Source organism: Euleptes europaea, chromosome 5 (assembly GCF_029931775.1).
Source record: "Euleptes europaea isolate rEulEur1 chromosome 5, rEulEur1.hap1, whole genome shotgun sequence".
NCBI classification, from domain to species: domain Eukaryota; kingdom Metazoa; phylum Chordata; class Lepidosauria; order Squamata; family Sphaerodactylidae; genus Euleptes; species Euleptes europaea.
Window position 1 is genome coordinate 43665239 of NC_079316.1, and position 20591 is coordinate 43685829.

At 44.5% G+C, this 20591-nt stretch overlaps 1 protein-coding gene across 1 annotated transcript in view; it reads left to right on the top strand.

Moving 5' to 3' along the window:
* The first annotated feature begins 11627 nt into the window (after positions 1-11627).
* The window catches only part of GPC1 (glypican 1), a 249823-nt gene continuing 240859 nt past the window's right edge, over positions 11628-20591 (top strand). The window contains exon 1 of the mRNA XM_056850170.1: positions 11628-11787. Within this exon, the coding sequence (XP_056706148.1) occupies positions 11628-11787 (160 nt within the window). The remainder of the gene's footprint in view (positions 11788-20591) is intronic.

The window sequence follows — 20591 nt, forward strand, 5'->3', positions numbered from 1 at the left end:
ACATTTCAAATGGAATATTTGCAGTGCACCAGCTAATAAAGAGCCAACCATTAAGAAAGGTCATGAAATTCTCTCCCTCCTTTGCCTGCCACCCTTGAATGTGTTTCGTTTACAGATTCTCTATATTTGAAGTTTAAAAGCTCTTATAAAAACCAGACTAAGGTAAATAGATACTAGATGTATATTGATTGGACAGATGGTATTACTCCAATCAAGCCTGCATAACATGGGCCCTATTCCCCACTCTGGCTATATTGAGCACGCCTCATCACAAATCAGACTGGCTTGTGCTTGAGAAATTCACTCAGTTCTGCAGGCAGGCAGGCAGAAAACACACAGGTTCATCAAGCACCAAGCAAGTATTCTACATACAGCCTGGATTTCTCTGCCTTTGGTAGTCAGTGAAAATAGAAGTTGCATTTTTGGCCACTATGGCTATAGAACAGATGTATTTGTTCCTCTGATAACTTCATAAAAAGCTAGTTAGCCTAGTGGCCCAGGCTGTAGTGTCGTGTGTTAATATAATTTGATGCATTAGTATAATTTGCACTATTACATAACATAAATTACATGCAGCAAGACAAACACTGATAATTTCGTTTTTGCCAGGTAACTGCCTAAAGAAAGTTGCATATACAATAATTTATTTCATTTTTTTCCAAAAAAGATACTTGAGAAGGTAGGTAATTGTCCAGGCTCACTTTGTTCACTACCAGCTTATTGGCATTTGTTGCTGACATCTGTTGCTAGTAACAGGTAATTTTGCTAGTGCTGCTGAAGTTTAATAAGTGTGAAAGTCCATTAGGATGAATCAAAGCCACTTAGAAACAGCAACTACACTATAATCAGAGCACTTGAGGGGAAGCATCATATGTAACCGTAAACATTTGACCAGAAATTAGGACAATTGCATTGGCCTGCAATGCTGAAACATCATGTGGTCCAGGGCCAAATTGGTGTATGAATGAGAGAATCTGCTATATGTATGCCTAACAGGGTAATCCTAAACAGCCTGGGCTTTTCTGCACACTCGACTTACTCCTGATTTTCTTGGCAGCCAATCCGCAAACGTTGGAATTGGTGTAGGCACAGTTCTTCTGCATGTCTGCCCTCCCTCTGAATGTTCACAGTTGTGGAGTCAGTTTATTTCCTTACACACATGCCTTAAATAATCAGGATTTTCAAGGGAGGGTGCTGTCATCATCGGTGGCGTCATCAGTGGCATCACAGCATACAAACCTGTTTCTTTGCACATGCTTTATATTAGTACATCAATATGGCTGAATTTTTAAAAGATTGAAAATGAACCCATGGTTAGGGATGAGGAGAAAGAGGAGCTCCATTGACACAAGCAAGACTGCTAGGAGGGAAAGAGTAGAGTTCCCAGGGCAACAGCTGCTGGCTGTTGGGGATGGTCTATGAGAGTCCCCTCCATGCCTGCCTATCTTTGAATGGGGAAGCCTAAAAGGGGAGCAGCTCCACCACCCATCTTTTTATGAACTGTATGTGCAGTGTTATGTCCCTTTCAAACAGCACCACGTTTTTCTAGCACTAGAAATAACGCCCCCCCCCCCCAAAAAAAAACACACAAAAAAACAGGGCTTTTGCATTTTTAAAAAACATTGGTACTACAGTATCATTAAACTGATATCTTGATATTTAGGTTTAACAGGTTCTCCGAATTCTCAGCTTTCTTTTTTTTTTAACTGAGTCTCTAGCCCCTTACCTTGTGGAGATATAAGGGAAAAGGCATATATTGAAAAAGAGACTTACTTTGTTGTTGTCTTTGTTGAATAAACCAAAGCAGTATTTCAGAAGTGACTGGGATACCTCAAGACCAGTTCTCAGTGATAACGAGAAGCTTGTATAGATTATTACCAGCATTTATGGAATTTTTTAAAATCTCTTTGGAACTGATGAATCCAACTCCAATCGAAAATGCATTATACATAAGTTCCATTGAAATTAGTGTTGTTGTTTTAAAACATCCTTATTTTTTAAAGCACTTACCACTTTAACTGGATATTACCCAGTGTAAATTAGGGGCTGCCTTGAAAATATAAAAATACTCCTATGCAGTTAATCATGGCTATCTTTTTTATATCTCTTAAGTCTGAGATTTCATGGGGGGAGGGGGGAACCTTCCCATAAAGATACAAGAAGAACAGTAAATATATTTCTGTGGCTATCCCACGTAACAGTTTCTCCAACCACTAGTAGGAATATATCACTGCACAGGCTACCTTTGAAGAACCACCCATATGACCCCCATATCAAGAACATTCCACATGATCATCACAGTATCAAAAAAGCTCTTTTAAAAAAACTGGGTTCTGCTGGCCAATTGAAACATTTCTTGTTTGAAGGTTAGCAACAAAGCCTGTTAAAATAAACCTGGAGCCATCCCCTTTATCAGCAGCTAAAACAAAAGATGTCCAACCAGGGCTGTATATATGGAACCAGCCTCTTTCATCCCCCCCCCCCGACCTTCGGAGACCGGTTAGGATGAGAAATTGTGTGACTTGTCCAGTGGCACAGTATAAACTTCATATCCAGTGGGGATTCATAGCCAGATCTCTTTGGTCCAGGTTCAGCACTTTAACTACAGCAAACTGGTTCTTCCTGTAGAAAATGTTGACATCAGTGTTCTAGTACTTATATTTTCCATAAGGGTGAAACCACAGATGCTTCTATCAGAATCAACTGTACTACTGTATCCAGTGGGATCTGCTTAATCTTAACATGTTCAGTTAATAAACTGGTTCTGTCTGTTCTATATTCCACTCTTTTAATGATCATTTGTATATTGCTCCCTGCGGTCCATTTTCTTGCGCAGTCAGACAACGAAATCCCACCACTATATCTTATTTTTTTTAACAAATATATATATTATGAGTAGCTACACAAAGTAAATTATTGCAAAACAATTTAAAGCAAGAACATAAATTAAATCAAAGGAACAAGAATGATAATAAGCTATTAACATTTATTTATTGCTATTTTAAACAAATTTGAATCATGCTCAAACACTAAATCTCTCCTCCATAATGTTTGCATTGCCCTGATGGGATTCAAGTAAAAATACAAACACTTGAGGCTTCGCAGCCACAGTCTTTTCAAGAACCAGAGTTCTATCTATACTCTGGTTAGATGCTTTGAGGGCTAGCAGAGACGCTGGGCGAAAACGCATGGTCGTTTTATCCTCCTTTAATCCCTGTTTTAGCCAGGATTAAACTCACATTAGGTGAAACGCATGGGTTCGATCCTGGATGAATCCTGGCTGAAACAGGGATTAAAGGAGGATAATGCGACCATGCGTTTTCACCCGCTGTGATCTACAGGGGAGGAAACTTGCATGTGCTAAGATATAGTGTGATGCACATGATGCTTTTTTAAAAAGCTCTGATATAAAGCTACTCCTTATAGACATGCAAAATTTACCCAATGAAGAGCTAGACAGGCTCAAAACACATCATTGATTTGTAATATCTGTTCAGATGTTCAGTACTCTCTTTGTACTTATTTTGTGGCATCCCTTTTGTTGGGCTACATACCAATTCAGACCAATAATTCTGATTAATAACAAAAGCAATTTCTTCTTGGCTAATTAGTGTGAGCATACAAATGCTGGCAGTGGTCATAGCACTTCATTAGGACAAATGGCTTCTTGGCGGAATGCACCAATGACTTGTGGGTGCTCTTGGAGACACTTTGATCTTCTGCATCTTTTGTTCTTCATAAAAACTGCAGGGAGTATTTTGTTTTTGAAGAGCTCATAACACTTGGGCAGAATGCCCTTTTTTTAAAACAAAAGTTAATTATTTATATTTTAAATAGGAAATGCCAAAAATGCTTAATTGTGAATGGCAGAAGATTCTTTCTCCTTTGGCTTGCTTCTTTGGTGCATTATATAAGGCTGATACAGTACTCTGTTGGAGACTCTCTGATTTAAATATAACTAAATGTACCAATAATACATGACAGATTAAAAGAATCAAAGAGTATGTACACCAATTGCTGGAGATATTGGTCCTATACCAAAGTAGAGAGCCAATGCCATTGCAAAGAACAGCACTGCCCTGATCTTAGACATGTGCATGGGGGCACTGAGTGATAGCTTTTCCACATTAATGTATGATAGCAGTTAGTGGGAGTTTTATGGGTTAGTCAGTAGAAATGTGGCACACCACAGTTTGCTTTACATGCCCATTCTGACTATTCAACTTTTTTTTTTTTCATATTGCAAACAACTAATTGTGGCATAATTGTTGATCACTAAAGATTTTTAACGAACATTGATGATCCAAGGGTAAGGAACCATGGGAAATATTACACATCCTTATTTATGAGAAAACCCATTGATGTCATCCTTGCTCCCAATTGCAGCCTCATGTTCCAGTCCTAAATATATTTGCTTAAGTCCCAGTGATTGCAGAACTTAAATCTAAGTAAGGAAGCTTAGAAGGCTGGGTCCTGTCATGTGCTTTATGCAGCCACAAGCCCTATCCTGTCTAATGTGTGTGTGTGTGGTGCCATCAAGTTGCTTCTGACTTATGGCAACCCTATGAATTCATGTCCTCCAAAACGTCCTATCCTTGCTCAGGTCTTGCAAACTGAGGGCCATGGCTTCTTTTACAGAGTCAATCCATCTCATGTTGTGTCTTCCTCTTTTTCTGCTGTCGTCAACTTTTCCCAGCATTTTCCAGTGACTCTTGTCTTCTTATAACGTGACCAAAGTGCGATAGCCTCAGTTTTGTCATTTTAGCTTCTAGGGAGAGGTCAGGCTTGATTTGATCTAGAACCCACTGATTTGTCTTTATGGGAGTCCCTGGTATCCGTAGCACTCTCTTCCAACACTACATTTCAAATAAACCAACTTTCTTTCTGCCAGCTTTCTTCATTGTTCAACTTTCACACCCATACATAGTAATGGGGAGTACTATAGTATGAATTATCTTGATCTGGGTCACCAGACACATCCTTACACTTAAGGTCTTTTCTAGCTCCTTTATGTCTACCCTTACCCGTCTCAATCTCCTTCTACTTCCTTGGTGGCAGTCTCCTTTTGGTTGATGATGGAGCCAAAGAATAAAAAATCTTGAACAATGTCAGTTTCCTCATTGTCAACCTTAAAGTTGTGTAATTCCTCAGTAGTCATTACTTTTGTCTTCTTGATGGTCAGCTGTAATCCTGCTTTGGCACTTTCTGCTTTAACCTTCAGCACTTGTCATTTCAAGTTTTCACTATTTTCTGCCAGTAACGTGGTGTCATTGGCATATCTCAAACTGTTAACATTCCTTCTGTCGATTTTCACTCCACCTTCATCTAAATCTAATCAAGCTTGCCTTATGATAGGTTTTGCAAATAGATTGAAGAAATAGGGAGATAAAAGACACTGTAGTCTGACACCTGTGCCAACTGGAAACCATTCTGTTTCTCCATATTCAGACCTAACAGTAGCCTCTTGTCCAGAGTAGAGGTTGTGCATCAAAACAATCAGATGCTGTGGCATACCCATTTCTTTTAAAACCAGCCATAGCTTTTCGTGATCATGCTGTAATCTATGAAATACAAGCTGATCTTCTGAAATTTTCTTGTATGTTCCAGTAACCAATGTAAATTTGCAATATGCTCTCTAGTGCCTCTTCCTTTTCTGAATCCAGCTTAAACATCTCACATTTCTCGTTCCATATAGGGTAACAGTCTTTCTTGTAAGATTTTGAGCATCACTTTACTCATGTGAGAAACTGATGCAATGGTCTGATAGCTGCTGCAGTTTTTGACGTCTCCTTTTTTTGGGATAGGAATGTAAATTGACCATTTCTATTTCGGGACACTGTTTTGTTTCCCATATTTATTGCCATATTCTTGTCACTACTTTTATGGACTCAATTTCTGTGGCTTGAAATAGTTCGCTTCATATCCCATCTACTCCTAGTGATTTGTTTCTCCTAATTGCTCTCAGTGCAGTTTCTCTTCACTTCCTAAAACTGAGGCTCTTCTTCAAAAGATTATTTCTGGAAAGAATCTGTCATTGTTTTATCTCTTTTGTATAGTTAGTTCTTCAGTGTATTGTTCCTATCTTTTATTTATTTTGTCCTACTTGATGTTCAGTGTTTTCCTCCGCATTGAGTTGTCCTGTCTGGGAGTTACAGAATTCAACTTTTTTGGTATGCTTTGTATTGCTTGCCACTTAGTTATCCCCCCTTCTTTATTATTAACTTTAGCAAGATGCAATGGCCCCTGTTTAGCAGCCTGACACTTTCTAATGCCTAAATCAGCTCTTCCAGAAGGAGAATTTTTTTCCTCTGTGATTGATATGCTGTGATCTTTGTAGCCAGATGGATTATCTGTCTCTTTCTGTCACAAGCAGTCTCTTTGTTGCTTTCATTCTTTATACACCTGTTTATCTCATGTTCTGGTTTGCCTTTCTTTCCCCTCTGTTTTTTTCCCCTTCAAAACTTACCCTTTCTTTTTAAGTGACTGCAGAAATCTACAAATTAGGAGCTCCGTCGCCACTCCTTCACGTTGACTACCTGAACCCACCCACCATTTCAGTCACCAAGTTGATGCTTGAGGAAATGGCTCACAAAAATAGGACACCTTTTCAATAAGCAAGAGGAATGAAATTTCCACACCACGTTTGTGTGTCAGAGGTGTCTCTCCAGAATTTAGAGGTATGCATATGTTTATCACTATTCAGAAGGTGATGAGTCAGTGAAGTACATATTTAACAGGAAAGATGTCTACAGCAAATGCCTCCCAGTTTCAGAGTTATTTAACTTATAATACTGAGCCTGAGTAAAAAAAACACAGTCCAGTTGTACTCAATAAAAGAGATGGGGCAGCCCAATCCTGAAGGGGGGGTACTTACAAGGCATCCAGGGATAGTGCAGCCTTCCTGCCTCCTGAGTGGCTTGCAGCGGCATGGGGGGCAGGCTGATTTTCCCCCAAGCCTTGTGAAACTTGACCATAGAGTTTCCGGGGCTATGCCACCTTTTTTGCAAGAAAAACGTGCATTTTGAACCGCTGCTAAACTCACAAAATGAAAACATTCCTAGCTGCCATGAGGCTCTGGGAATTGGCAGTCAATAACTTCAGATAATTTCCTTTTTCTTCCTTCTTTAAAGTTTATGATCATTCATTTGTGTTATTTCCTGATGTTGTGTGATCTGGCTATATAACTTGTAACAAATGCCTAATAAAGGTTTTTGATTTGATTTGAAAATTAAAAGATGTTTCTTTGCAATAACACACAGTTACCTATTATGCAGCTACATTGGATGAAAATCACATAACACGTGGATCCATTCTCATGTACCTAACTGGGAGGCATATCCTTCCACTCAGCTGGAAGCAAGGAACTAGAGACAAGGAGCTGGAGCTGGGACACAGTTCCTGTGCACCTAGTCAACTGGTTGTGCACAGCCAATCTGGCACTTCGCATCCATTCTGCCACCCGGGACTTCTGCTGCCAGTGTGGTGGGAGAGGGTCCTGAGGACTTGGGTTCAAGTCCTGCCTGGTGGAAGCCTATAGGCTGGCTTAGGAACCAGTGGTGAGGTTTCCTTTGCAGGGTCTGGCAGTGTGGCTTCTGCTGCCACTGGTACATCCTTGTCAGGTACTGGTACATTCTTGGCAGGCACCTCAGGCGTGCTGAACCCTCTCTGGTCCTCCTCAGTCCCCTAACTTGGCTCAAGCTCCTCCTCAGAGGACTTTGAGTCAGATTCACTGGGCTGGCCGGAGGGGGTCATGACACCAGTCCCAGAAGATGTATGTCATTCCCAAGGGCCATCATTCCACTCTGAGTGCTGTCATCCCAGTCCTATATCAGAGTATCTGGTCCCAGGGAACATCATTCCACTCTGGGGACTGTTTTTATAGTCCCAATGTCACTCCCATGAATTGTCATTCTACTCTGAGGGCTGTTATTCCAGTCCCAGAATAGTTTATCTGAGACCAGGGGCTTTCATTCCACTCTGGTGGTTTTCCTTTCAGTCCCAGAGCAGCTTATATGGTTCCAGGGGCTGCCATTCCCATCCTAGAACTTTTATGCAACCTTCAGGAACTGTGATTCCAGTTCCAGAATTCTATGCCACTTCTAGGGGCCATCCTTCCACTCCGGTGGTTGGCTTTCCAGTCCCAGAACAATTACGCCAATCCCAAGGACCAACAGCTGTTATTTTAGTCCCATAGCAGTTTATATGATCCCAGGGACCTTTGTTCCACTCTGGGGACTGTCATTCCATTCCCAGAACACTTATGCTACTCCCAGAGGTTGTCATTTCTCTCTGGGGCCGTCCTCCTAGCCCCAGAGAACTTTATATGATCCTAGGGGGCATCATTCCACTCTGAGGGCTATCATTCCAGTTTCAGAGTACCGATTCGCATCCCAGGGACTATCATTCCACACTGGGTGGCTGTCATTTCTGTCCCAAAACAGTTTAACTTGGCCCAAGGACCATCATTCCATTCTGGGGAGTCCTGACTCCCAGTATATCCAATGGGCCTTCAGGAACATCCCTTGTTCCCCAATGGGCATTCTTGTCATTTCTTAGTATATTCCCTGAATCAGCCCTTTTTCTCAAGTCATTCTATAGAAGAGTTGGTTTTTATATGCCGATTTTCTCTAACTTTTAAGAAGAATTAAACTGGCTTACATTCTCCTTCCCTTCCTCTCCCCACAACATACACCTTGTGAGGTAGATGAGACTGAGAGAGCTGTGACTAGCCCGAGGTCACCCAGCTGGTTTAATGCGTAGAAGTGGGGAAACCAACCTGATTCACCAGATTAGTCTGCCACTCTTGGGGAGGAGTGGGGGAATCAAACCCAGTTCTCCATATTAGAGTCCACCACTCTTAACCACTACACCACGCTGGCTCTCTCAGGGCTGTGACAGTACTCATCCTGTGATATTCCCATCCCACAGAAGCTGCTTTCCCTGTGTTAACCTTTTCCCTTCCAGGTTTTGCAAAAGATTCTGCTTTTGGACCCTGAAGAATCCTGCTCCATGGAGGGCTCAGAATCAGAGGGAAGGGATGCCTTGAGCTGCCCCAGTCTGTGGGAGATGTTTGGCACCAAACTAGCTGCAGCTCTTGGCCTTGTGGAACTCAGATCCTCTGGTTGTCTAAATGCATTACAGCGGGGTGACTTGCATTTATTACACCTTCGTATGCACCATTCCCCTGTAGTATAGTCTACTGCAGGGAACTCAAGAAGTAGTAGATGATGGCTCGGCAGAATCCCACAGTCCTCCTGCTTTAATGACACTGTAGCAAATGTAGCACTCTGCAGGAATCATAGAGTTGGAAGGGTCCACCAGGGTCATCTAGTCCAACCCCCTGCACAATGCAGGAAATTCACAACTACCTCCCCCACCCCTGATCCCTACTCCATGCCCAGAAGATGGCCAAGGTGCCAACCCTCTCAAGATCTGCCTCAGGCTGTTCTTGTTTCTGGACCTGCTGCTGGAATTTCTTTAACAGAGAGACTGTGAGCGCGTAACGGGCACATTTTCGATGAGGAATGCAGAAAATCTTCGAAGGAAGAAATCTCTCCCCCCTCCTCCTTCCCACGCAGCGAATATTTCTCCGTCTTAAAATGAAAAGGCCTTTCTGGAAACTACAGAAGTGCGACCTGCTCAGTCAATGCGAATCTTTTTCAGCAGCTCAGGAGTGGAAGGAAAGAAGCTGGCCCCAGCATCTTCGTCAATCAAGCGGGATTATAAGAGGAGGCTGCGAAGCTGAAACAATAGCGGAGGTGCGCGGCTGCCGCGCAGACCTTCGCAGACGGGTGACCGGGAAAGCTTTTTGGGGGCGAAAACGCCTGGTCGCTTTATCCTCCTTTAATCCCTGTTTTAGCCAGGATGGAACGCACATTAGGCGAAACGCATGGGTTCGATCCTGGATGAATCCTGGCTGAAACAGGGATTAAAGGAGGATAAAGCGACCAGGCGATTTCGCCCTTTGAGTTACTGCAGGACGGCGAGATAGTGTCGGGGAGGAGATCGAGACCCTTCTGGGAGCAGATCGGGGCAAACGGGGGCGTTCGCCCTGCGCTACCACAATGCTCCAATAAAGTGTCCGGCCGCCGTACAGTTCAGAGGGGGGGGGGCACCTAACGGAGTTCCTGAACCGGAAAGCGAGCTTTCTCTATGAGCCTTGCAATGGATACGGGGACACACGATGCCGGGGGGGGGGGCGGGGGAGAGGGATGCCGTACACGTAGGGTTGCCAGGTCCCTCTTCACCACCGGTGGGAGGTTATCGGGGCGGAGCCTGAGGAGGGTGGGGTTTGGAGGGGGGACTTCAATGCCATAGAGTCCAATGGCCAAAGCGGGCATTTTCTCCAGGGGAACTGATCTCTATCGGCTGGAGAGCAGTTGTAATAGCTGGAGATCTCCAGCTACGACCTGGAGGTTGGCAACCCTACGGACACGTGAGGAAGTCAAACTGCCGGCCGGCACAAGATCTTGCATTCTAGCAGCCCCCCCTCCCTCCCCCCTTCCCCTTGCAACAGATCAAGCGGCGCACAAGACACACCAGGCTTAATCCCGAGTAGGGTTGCTCTTTGCCACCGGCGGGAGGTTTTTGGGGTGGGGCTTCAATGCCATAGAGTCCAATGGCCAAAGCGGCCGTTTCCTGCAGGGGCACAGCTCTCCACGGGCTGGAGAGCAGTTGTAATAGAAGGAGATCGCCAGCCAGCCCCTGGAGATCGGCGACCCTAATTCCGGGGCAGCCTCGTTTCCGAGCGAGCCCCCCTTCCAAGCCCACCGCGCCCGGCAATTGTTCGGGATGCCCTCGACGCCCAGCGACCCCCGCCTCGCCTCTCCGAAGGGCAGCAGCGCTTTTGGAAAGCCGGCATCCCGCCGCCGCGTCCGGAGCTCCAGGAGGGGTGGAGCTGGAGGGGGGGGGAGGCCACGCCGCGCGCCGATTGGTTGTCGGGGGGCGTGATGCCACGTCCGGAGGGGGGGAGCCCTGCCTCGCCGCCGAGGCGCCTCTCTTTCTGTGCCCGGCCGCCTTCGCAGGTGGTGCCGCCGCCGCCGGCTCGGACTCTCGCTGTCTCTCTCCCTCTCTCGCGCGCGCTCCTGCCCGCCGCGCGCCCAGGCGGAGCTCCTGCCGGCGCTGCAACTTTGCGCGCCCGGACCGGCCGCCGCGCTCGAGCCGCCTCCGCCAAGTCCTCCGCCGGGCGGTCGAGACGCGCAAGAGGCGCCCTCCCTGCCCATAAAGACCCTTTGGCGCCGCGAAGGGAGGCCAAGGGCGCCAAGAGCGGAGCGGCTCTCCCTTGCTGCCCGGCGCCCCCGGGATCTCCCCGGCGCTGCGCTTGAAGCGCTTCCCAGGGACCCCCGCCGCTTGCTTCTCCGCCGGGCTCGGGCTTGCCATTGTTCGCCGCCCGCCCCCGGGGCAGGGTCGCGCCTCGCAAGCGGAGGGAGGGAGGGATGCTGGGGGGAAGGGGGGCCTGAGCCGGCGGCGCGCCCTCTCCCCTCGCCGCCCCCCCCCCCCGGGAAGGAAGCCGGCCTGCCGAGGGAGAGAGCCCAGCCGCGCCGAGAGCCCGCCCGGGGCCGCTGCCTGCCTGCCTGCCTGCCTGCCTGCGGCTCCTGCTGGGGGGCAGCCGGCGCTGCGCGGGCACGATGCCCGTCTTCTCGTGGGGATTGTGGCTGCTGTGGGCCGCCGCGGCGGCGGCGAGGAGCGACGGCGGCGGCAACAAGCCGAAGAGCTGCGCCGAGCTCCGGCAACTCTACGGGGCCAAGGGATTCAGCCCCAGCGGGGTCCCCCAGGCGGAGATCTCCGGTGAGTAGGGCCCGGACCCTTTCCGCACGGGACCGCCGTGGGTCTCCGCCGTTCGGGCAGGCCGCTCTTTTGAATGCCCGGGGGGGTGGGCCCTGGCTCGGCCCCTCTCGAGCGGCCCCTTTGCCCCCTCCGAGTGCTCCAAACTCCAAAAGCAGCCCCCGGGCAGAGTTTTGAGGATTCGGAGGGGGGCAAAGGCGCCTCTGGAGAGGGGCCGAGCCAGGGCCAACCCCCCCGGGCATCCGCGGCCAACGAGAGCAAGGATTCCCCGAGCCCTGGTCTCTAGCTCCAAGCTCCGGGAACTTAGAGGAGAAAGGACGCCTCTGAGCATGTGCAGAGAGCTGTGGCCGTGGCCTTCTCGGTCGCGGCCCCGCGACTCGCACGGCTGAGATTGGGGTCAAGGTGTCCGAGGCAGGGGTGTGTGACTTCGGGACTGTTTTGAGGCTCGGCCCCTTTCGTTGGAAGCCTGGCACAAGGCAGGGGCTTCTCTTGAAAACAGGGCTCCGTTTGGCATTGAGTCCTCCCACCCCCACCCCAAGTTCTTTATGGGACTTTTATTGATGCCTTTCTGTACATGGTGATATACGACTAATAACCCATTTGATGTTGGCCGCTGGTCACCCACAGCATATAACCGCTGCTGTCTGCAAGTATTTCCAGGAACTTCAGTATGTGCTGCGGCTTTTCTTACACACACAAAATAGCATCTGCCGGAGGCCTTTTTTTGAAAGAAGGGCTGAAATCTGTGCGGGTCAGACGTTCCTTGAAAAACACACCACCGTCTCTGGTGCCGCAACAGTCTCACAACGTACACTGTTTCTTGAGTTTTATGTGATCCTCTGTAGGGCAGAGGTTCTTCCCCCCCCCCCCCCATCTCTCTCTCTCTTTCTCTCCCACTGTCTAATACTGGGGATGTGGTTTTAAAAATAAAACTCTGTCCTTAGCATATGGCAGTAATACTCTAGAGGATTTGAGTCAGAAGTGTGGTGGATAATGAAAAACTGTTGTGATTAATTCCGGCGTTAGAGAATGCCACAAGGTAATAAAGGAGAAGATGTGATATGCTTCTAACTCTTTTTCTGGGAAGGAAGGAGCTTAAAAAGCCAGCTGACAGTTGTTAAGAAACTACACACAATCACCCAGCTGTTTGAGGTGGAGAGCTCTAGCTGAGGAATCTCTCTGCAGCCCTTTAGTTCTGCAGCTATTCAAGATTTCTACTTTTTGACTAATTAAAGCACGGGGGGGTTTACACTTCTTTTGAAACGTATGAAATACAAGAGCAAAAACAATATTTGTTTTGTAATTTCGACTGGCTTCGTCATTGAAACTCCATAAGTTAGTATAACCAACATAGCCAACCAGCACAGGCTTCCTATCAAAGTCACACCAAGACCTGGTTGTGTTTACTTGGAAGTAAATCTAATTGATTTCAGTGACATGACTTCTAGGTCATGTAGCCCAATAAACGTCTAGGTACATTGTAGCCTGATAAACTGCCACTGAATTAGGCAACATTAAATGTGTGAAGTTCTGAACTATTCTTTGAATAGCAGAGAATTTCACTTACTAACCTGCCTAGGAGCATGGCTGTGTTAGTCCTTGTGTGTATTGGGTTGATCTTTGGGATGGACTGGAATTGGCGGTTGTAATGAGAATATGCTGTAAACAGCCTTGGTTATAATTTTGTACCAGGGCAAGGCATAACTACGTTAAATAAATTTACATGGGTAAATTTTCATTTCTCCTGCTTCAAAGGTAGTTTACAATAAAGAGCGTCTTGTACAGAGCAGTCAAAAGTTCTGATGAAACCAATATCAACAATTTGTTGCTCCATTTAATCAAAGCTTATATGAAACCTCTTAGTAAGAATGTTTGTTGCTTTTAAATATGGAGGTGCATGGCAAGAAGACTGATAGTGCCCCACCCCGCAGAAAAAGCTTCAATATTAAGTCTTTTCTGAACAAATTAGTCTTCTTTGTAAGGGCATATTAATTAGGTGAAGCGAACATATCTTTTTGCATTGGAAAGACTGCCCCCTAGAGAACATTATCAGTTGTCATGTTAGTATGTGCAATATGTCCAGGTTCTTTAATTCCTTATTTCTGAAATATGTTAACTTTACTGGCAAACGCCCTTTAAGATACACTTATCAGAAATAATGAACTGCTTTGTCTGTTTTACACTTTACAAGTGAGCAGGCCGTTTGCTCTTGATTTCAATCCAGTGCATACTTGTTTAGGAGTTTGTTCTTTTGAAGTCTGTGGGGTTTATCTCTAAGCAATCGTACATGAATGTATACGTACGTCAGTTATGTGCATCCCCAGCTACTTACAAAGAGCACATAAAAATGGCTGAGAAGTTGAAATGGGATTCCTTTTTCCCCTCTTGGCCATTTCAACGGAAGGCTTATTTTAGATTACCGCAGAACTGAAAAGTTTGTCCTGAATGTCGGTCATCTACATTAATTATGCTACATACAGATCATTAAACATTTATTTATTTACTTCATTTATTCCTGGCATCCTCCCCAGTGGGGTCCCGGAGCAGCTTATCTTGTTCTCCTCTCCTGCATTTTATCCTCACAGTAACCTTCTGGTGTAGGGTTGAGAATCACATATTCTGAGAGTATGTTGACTGACTCAAGGTCACTCATTAAGCTTCCATGATAGAGTACAGATTTGAACTTGGGTCTCCCAGATCCTAATCTGAAACCCTGACCGCAACATTGGAATAATATGCTAGAGGCTCTGTAGATGAAGCGGAATTATTCTACGTTATCTGGTTGACATGAAATAACAGTACCATAATTTGTGGTGGATGGTGTGCTAGAAATTCATTTGTCTTGTATCTCATTGTTTCTGTTTAGCTTGTCTGCTTAGGTGCTTTTTTTGGTTGTGTTTCTTGTTCAATCTGTTGTCAGCAGAGTTGATTGACTCCAAAGTTGATTGAAGTATTGATTCGAATCTCCAAAAGAGAGCAAGAGAAACAGAGGGATTTAAATCACATTTTCCATTTTGAAATTCATATTTCCTGAACAAACATGCATGCTAACTGGTAGCCATAACAAAACCAAATTGGGTTGTAACTAAGTATAATTTTGGAGCATAATTCTAAATCTTGGGTCACAGGCAATGCAAACTTATTTCTAGATACAGATTTCAGCTTGATACTCTGTGCACGTATAAGGAATTAGAGTTGCCAGCCTCTAGGTGGGACTTAGGGATCACCTGGAATTTCAGCTGACATCCAGCCTCTTTAGATCTGAAGTAAATGGCTGCTTTGGAGGGTGGACTCTATGGCATTATAACCTGGTGAGTGCTCTGCCCTCCCCAGGCTCCACCCCCAAGTCTTTAGGAATTTCCAAAACTGGAGTCGGCAACCCTAGGATACTAAGCAACATTACTTACCTGAAGGCTGTTAAGAGGGAAAGGATGTTAATAATTTGGGGAAAATACTGTTTCTTCATGGAGTGTAAATGTCTGTTTAGCTTAATTAGTAGAACCATAAATATTGATAATTTGAGAACTGAACACACTAAAGAGAGAGCCAGAGTGTTGTAGTGGTTAAGAGCGGTGGTTTGGAGCGGTGGACTCTAATCTGGAGAACTGGGTTTGATTCCCTACTCCTCCACATGAGTGGCAGAGGCTAATCTGGTGAACTGGGTTGGTTTCCCCACTCCTACATATGAAGCAGGCTGGGTGACTTTGGGCTAGTTACATCTCTTTAGAGCTCTCTCAGCCCCACCTACCTCACAGGGAGTCTGTTGTGGGGAAGGGAAGGTGATTGTAAACTGGTTTGAGTCTCCTTAAGTCAGGGGTGGGGAACTTTTTTTCCGCCAAGGGCCATTTTGATATTTATAACATCATTTGCGGGCCATACAAAATTATCAACTGAAAAATTAGCCGACCAGGCCCCAAGCAGGCAGCTGTTCCAGATGACCATCCCCCAGCATGGGCAAGCAGGCAGGCATCCAACTGTGGCTCACTCGCCCACCTGGTGGCACCGGATGGTCTGTTGCACCAGCCGGGCGTAGCTGTCCAGCTGCATGCCGCAGTTGCTCCTGCTCTGCATGGGCGGGGCCGGATTCTACAGCCGGCTCCTGCTACCTCCACCTGCAGGGGTGAAATGAGGACACACTGGCTAAGAACCCCCCCCCCCCGTGCATTCTGGCCCTGCCCCCTTTAACTCCTCCATTGTCACCACTTCCGCCCCCACCCCTCTTGTTGTACAGAGGGAATATATTTCTCCATGGCCCAGGTGGGAGAGGGTTAACATAGTTTCTTGGGCAGTCCTAGCAGCTCCATAGCTAATGACTCTTCTGCAAGGGGGGGGGAGTTTCCTTTTCTCAACAAAACAAACTCACATCCGCCTTGAGTAGAGGCTATTCCTGTCCGCGGGAGGGAGTGGATCGCCAGTCTTAGATCCTTCTGAGCTAGAGATCTGCCAGGACCCACAAAGGGCCAGACCAAATGATTTCGCGGGCCTTAAATGGGCCCCGGACTGACATTCCCCTCCCCTGCCTTAAGTGGTAGAGAAAGTCAGCATATAAAAACCAACTCTTCTTTTTCTATTAAATGATCCTGGTGAAACACAGGGTAGCATCTCATAGGTTCTGTAGTGAATTGCTATCCCTGGGTTCAGTAGGGACTCCACAGTTAGTTCAGAATTGTCACTTGTAATAAGAACTTGGGTGTATTCCCACCATCACTTTCTTTCTTACATAGAAATATAGCCTTTAATTCAGTCTGTTTTTTATGGATGATCATTTTTCAATGTTAAGAGGTTACATGTAGGTTTAAAAACACTTATATTTAGATTTCCTTTCAAATTGCTTTATTGTTCAATAATTACTATACAATTTTATTATTATAACTGAGATTATTTTTAAAAATTAGATTTTAAATTGGTTTAAAACATCAGTTTTCATTCATCCTGCTTGGCAGATTCGCTTCATGTCCCCAGGATGTGATTATACTGTAACTGAAATATTTCATTTGCTACACAGATAAAGAACGTCAGGTCTTCTCAGTCTTAAGTCCATTGACTTATTTTATTATTTCACACATTTTGAAATAAGAGCAGTGGGGGGAAAGTGGCAAGATAATTCCAGGAATGCCTTTTATATGTCCAAAGAATTAGAGCACATATAGAAATGACAGAGGAACAACTGTGCCTTTGACAGCATTTCCATCATGCATGGTGATGTTAGACAGTTAGCTTTATGAAAGCTGGAAGGAAGATTGCAAGTGGAAAATGAGCAGAGGAGAGAATGGAAGAAGGCTGCCTTATGAGCCATCTGCTTATAGCAGTGCCAGCTGTGTACTTAAAAAGGAATTCTTCATGTTCCTAGTTGGTGGTTGCCATATGTCCTTCAAATTGATAGGAATTTAGAAAGTCCCATCTGCGTTTTGTTAATAACAACCGTCTAGTGAATACAAGAATCAGCTAGAACTTGCAACTTCTTGTGTAGAATTTATATTCAGACACTGAGAGTCAATGTGCTCACGTGGTGTTTGGCTGTTTGATAAGTAAAGAAAGATTTGCTCAATTGGCTGGGCAAATGTTTTCCATAACAGTCAAAGATTTTTTTTCAGGCATTAATTTGATTAGTACAACAAAGATGCAATAGTACAACAAAGTCATCAATAGGTTTGATACACACTAATTACAAAAACGTATTAACTAACTGGTGTTGAAGAACAATGTAACTGTAATTAATTATTATTACTTGGTAACTTTAAATAAGGTTTCCATAAATATGTATGATACATCAGATGGTACTTGTCTTTGGTTTTAACCTGGAATATCACAGTGAGTATCCAGTAACAAAACTATAAATTAAATTAGTCATAAAGCAAAGGAACACCAACCATTTTCAAAAAACATTTATTTTATAAAAGCCAGTTGTGGCTTACAAATAATGAATGAACAATATAAGCTGCTGCCAAGACAGTGGCATTCTTGGCTTCATGGAATGTCTGAATGATAGCAAATAACAGGCAGTGAATTGACAATATTTGACCTGTCAATTGACAGGAGTACTAATCCTAGCTTTGTGAAGAGCTGGAAGTACCGAAGACTTCTTAGCTCTTCACTTTTCCCATTTGATCACACAGTCCCTCCTCCCTGAATTCTCTCCCATTGCTTCTACTTCTGTTCCTAATATGGTCTATACTGGCAAAATTTCTTCTCAGTAAACCTCCCCTATAAATGCAGAACCTGTGTTCTAGGTTTTATAGCTTTAACAGATGAGAGAGATAAGAGAGTGGAGGACCAACTCCACAGTGGATGAAAGGTGCAAATAGAATCAAGGCATAAGATCCAAATCTCTGTTGTATATATTTATGATATGACTACTTGTTACTATACTGTTTAAAATCGGGCAAGCAAAACTGTAAACATGTACAGGGAAGGGGCTGTGGCTCAGTTACAGAGCATCTCTTTGGCATGCAGAAGGTCCCAAGTTCAATCTTTGGCATTTCCAGTTAAAAGGACACGGTGGTCATTGATATGCAGGACCTCAAACTGCACGTCTGAGTGGACAATGCTGACCGTGCTGGACCAATGGTCTGATTCAGTATAAGGCAGCTCCTTGTGTTCAATTGCATGTGTACAGAACGTAGCAAAAAAATGATAACGGTATGGAACACTTTCCACAGGGCAGTGTAGTTTAGAAAAAGAATAACTAAAGAGGGGGACATGATGAATTATGTGTGGTGCTAGGAAAGTATCTTCGAAGCATGAGGGTTATCAGATCATGAGCTGGAGAGTCTGCCTGCTCCACAGAAGCATGCTCCCTTCACACTGCTTTAACCACAGTGTGGGTGCTTTCATCATGTGGCTTAAATCACTCTATGCCCTGATATTCAGGCTATTACCCTTCTATTTATGTTATCTGATCATTAGTCATACCAGTCAAAGAGCTGGAAGAGAATAATGCGTTATCCGAAATGCTCATTCACACGTTTTCACATTGGTGTTACAAATGCGACTGAACAAGAGTTTCTTTCAAGCCCACTTGGAAAATTACCTAAACCCCTTGGTGTTGCAGTGATGATGTTGGTTCTGAATGAGTTAACAGTACTTGCTGAAGAACATTTATAGCATATTCTGCACCTTTTAATCTCCAGTCTTAGTTGTGATTTAAGTGAGGATTGTGACTAAGAAGTCTCCTCTGCTCAGCAAAAGGCTTTGGAGTGTACACGCCTGTTGAGAGAGACACCTACGCCAAGGCTGTTATTAGCACAGTAATTATAAAGATCTGAATAAATGGAGAAGTCAGTCCTTCTGGCTTTCTTGTGTTCACACTTTACATTTGTTAATTTCTTTATATTTGCATTGATAGTGTTTAGGCAATATATATTTTCCCAAGTGTTAATTTTCCTTGGGGGGCGGGGGCAGGCTATACACCCCTTATTCTGGAGGGGGCTTTGCCCTCATTCATAAATAACATTACCACGTTTCTGTGGTAAAGCACGACTTACTCAGGTAAAAGAGTGCCCAATGTCAGAGCACTTTTTGTCTGAAGCAAAACCACATGCTTGAAATCTACTAGGTCATCTCAGAGTATGTCCCCATATTATAAACTCAGTCGGGTCAACAGGAAAGCTGCTTTCTTAGCTGATCGATGACATTTTCCTACTATGTAATTTCTGAACAAAAAGCCTGTGCTTTGTTTTGGCTGTGTTTTACATTTCTGCTTGTTTTCAGATTTCAGCAATCCAAACACTATTGCATTGTTTATTGGATGCCCTATCCTGTTGATCATATTGATTTCTGCTGCATAATTTGCCTTGAGTCTCTGTAAGAAAGGCAGATTATAAATATCATAAATAAATAAATAAATAGAGAGGAATTGCATAATCAAATCTGAACAATATTGAAAGTGCTCACAACTGCAATGAACCTGATATTCTTTTTAAAAAGTTTTAATCTAGATTTTTTAAAATTTATCTGCTTTACAAAGCATGTGGAGGTTACTAAACTTTTATAGATGGGACTGAATTATCCTTGATGTTGGAGAAAGCTAAGAGGGACTTGCTTGAATGTCTTACGGTGTGCCTCCCTAATGTGCGTTGGCTGTGCTAAGGGCCATTGGGCAGCCCTCTTATCTTTCACGGACAATTAGCTTCCCCAAGGAGCTTATAGGTTTAATTAGTCCAGATACTTTGCTTGGCCCTTTTGAACAAGACCAAATGCTGCCAGCCAAATTGCCTCTCTTTGTCTTTTTTTTTTTTTAAGTTTTGTTCTAGTTGGAGTCTCAAACTTTGAGAATCTCCGTGTTAAAAGGAGTATGAGAATTTTCTATTGAGATGCTTGAAAGAATTATATAGACTTGAGTTTGCCAGTTCTTTATCTAGATCTGCCGCTTACCTAGGAGTTCTGTCACTTACCCGCCTTCTCATGTTTTAACTTAGCTACTATTTTAGCAAACCTTTAAAAAAATCCAGTTCCCTCCTTACTAGTTGCAAATGTTGATCGTCCCTTTTGGGGACCATCCCAACCAAGCATGCTTACTTGGAAACAAGTCCCATTCTGATCACTGAGACTTACTTCTGAGCAAACAAATAGAAACACTATGACTGCACAGCTTTTCCCTTACATTTGTGGGAATGTAAATCCTTAACTGGTATTACAGTATCAAAGAGAGTTTATAACTATTAGGCAATGTCATGCCCTGACTTGGACGGCCCAGGCTAGCCTGATCTCGTCAGATCTCAGAAGCTAAGCAGGGTCAGCCCTGGTTAGTATTTGGATGGGAGACCACCAAGGAATACCAGGGCTGCTGTGCAGAGGAAGGCACTGGC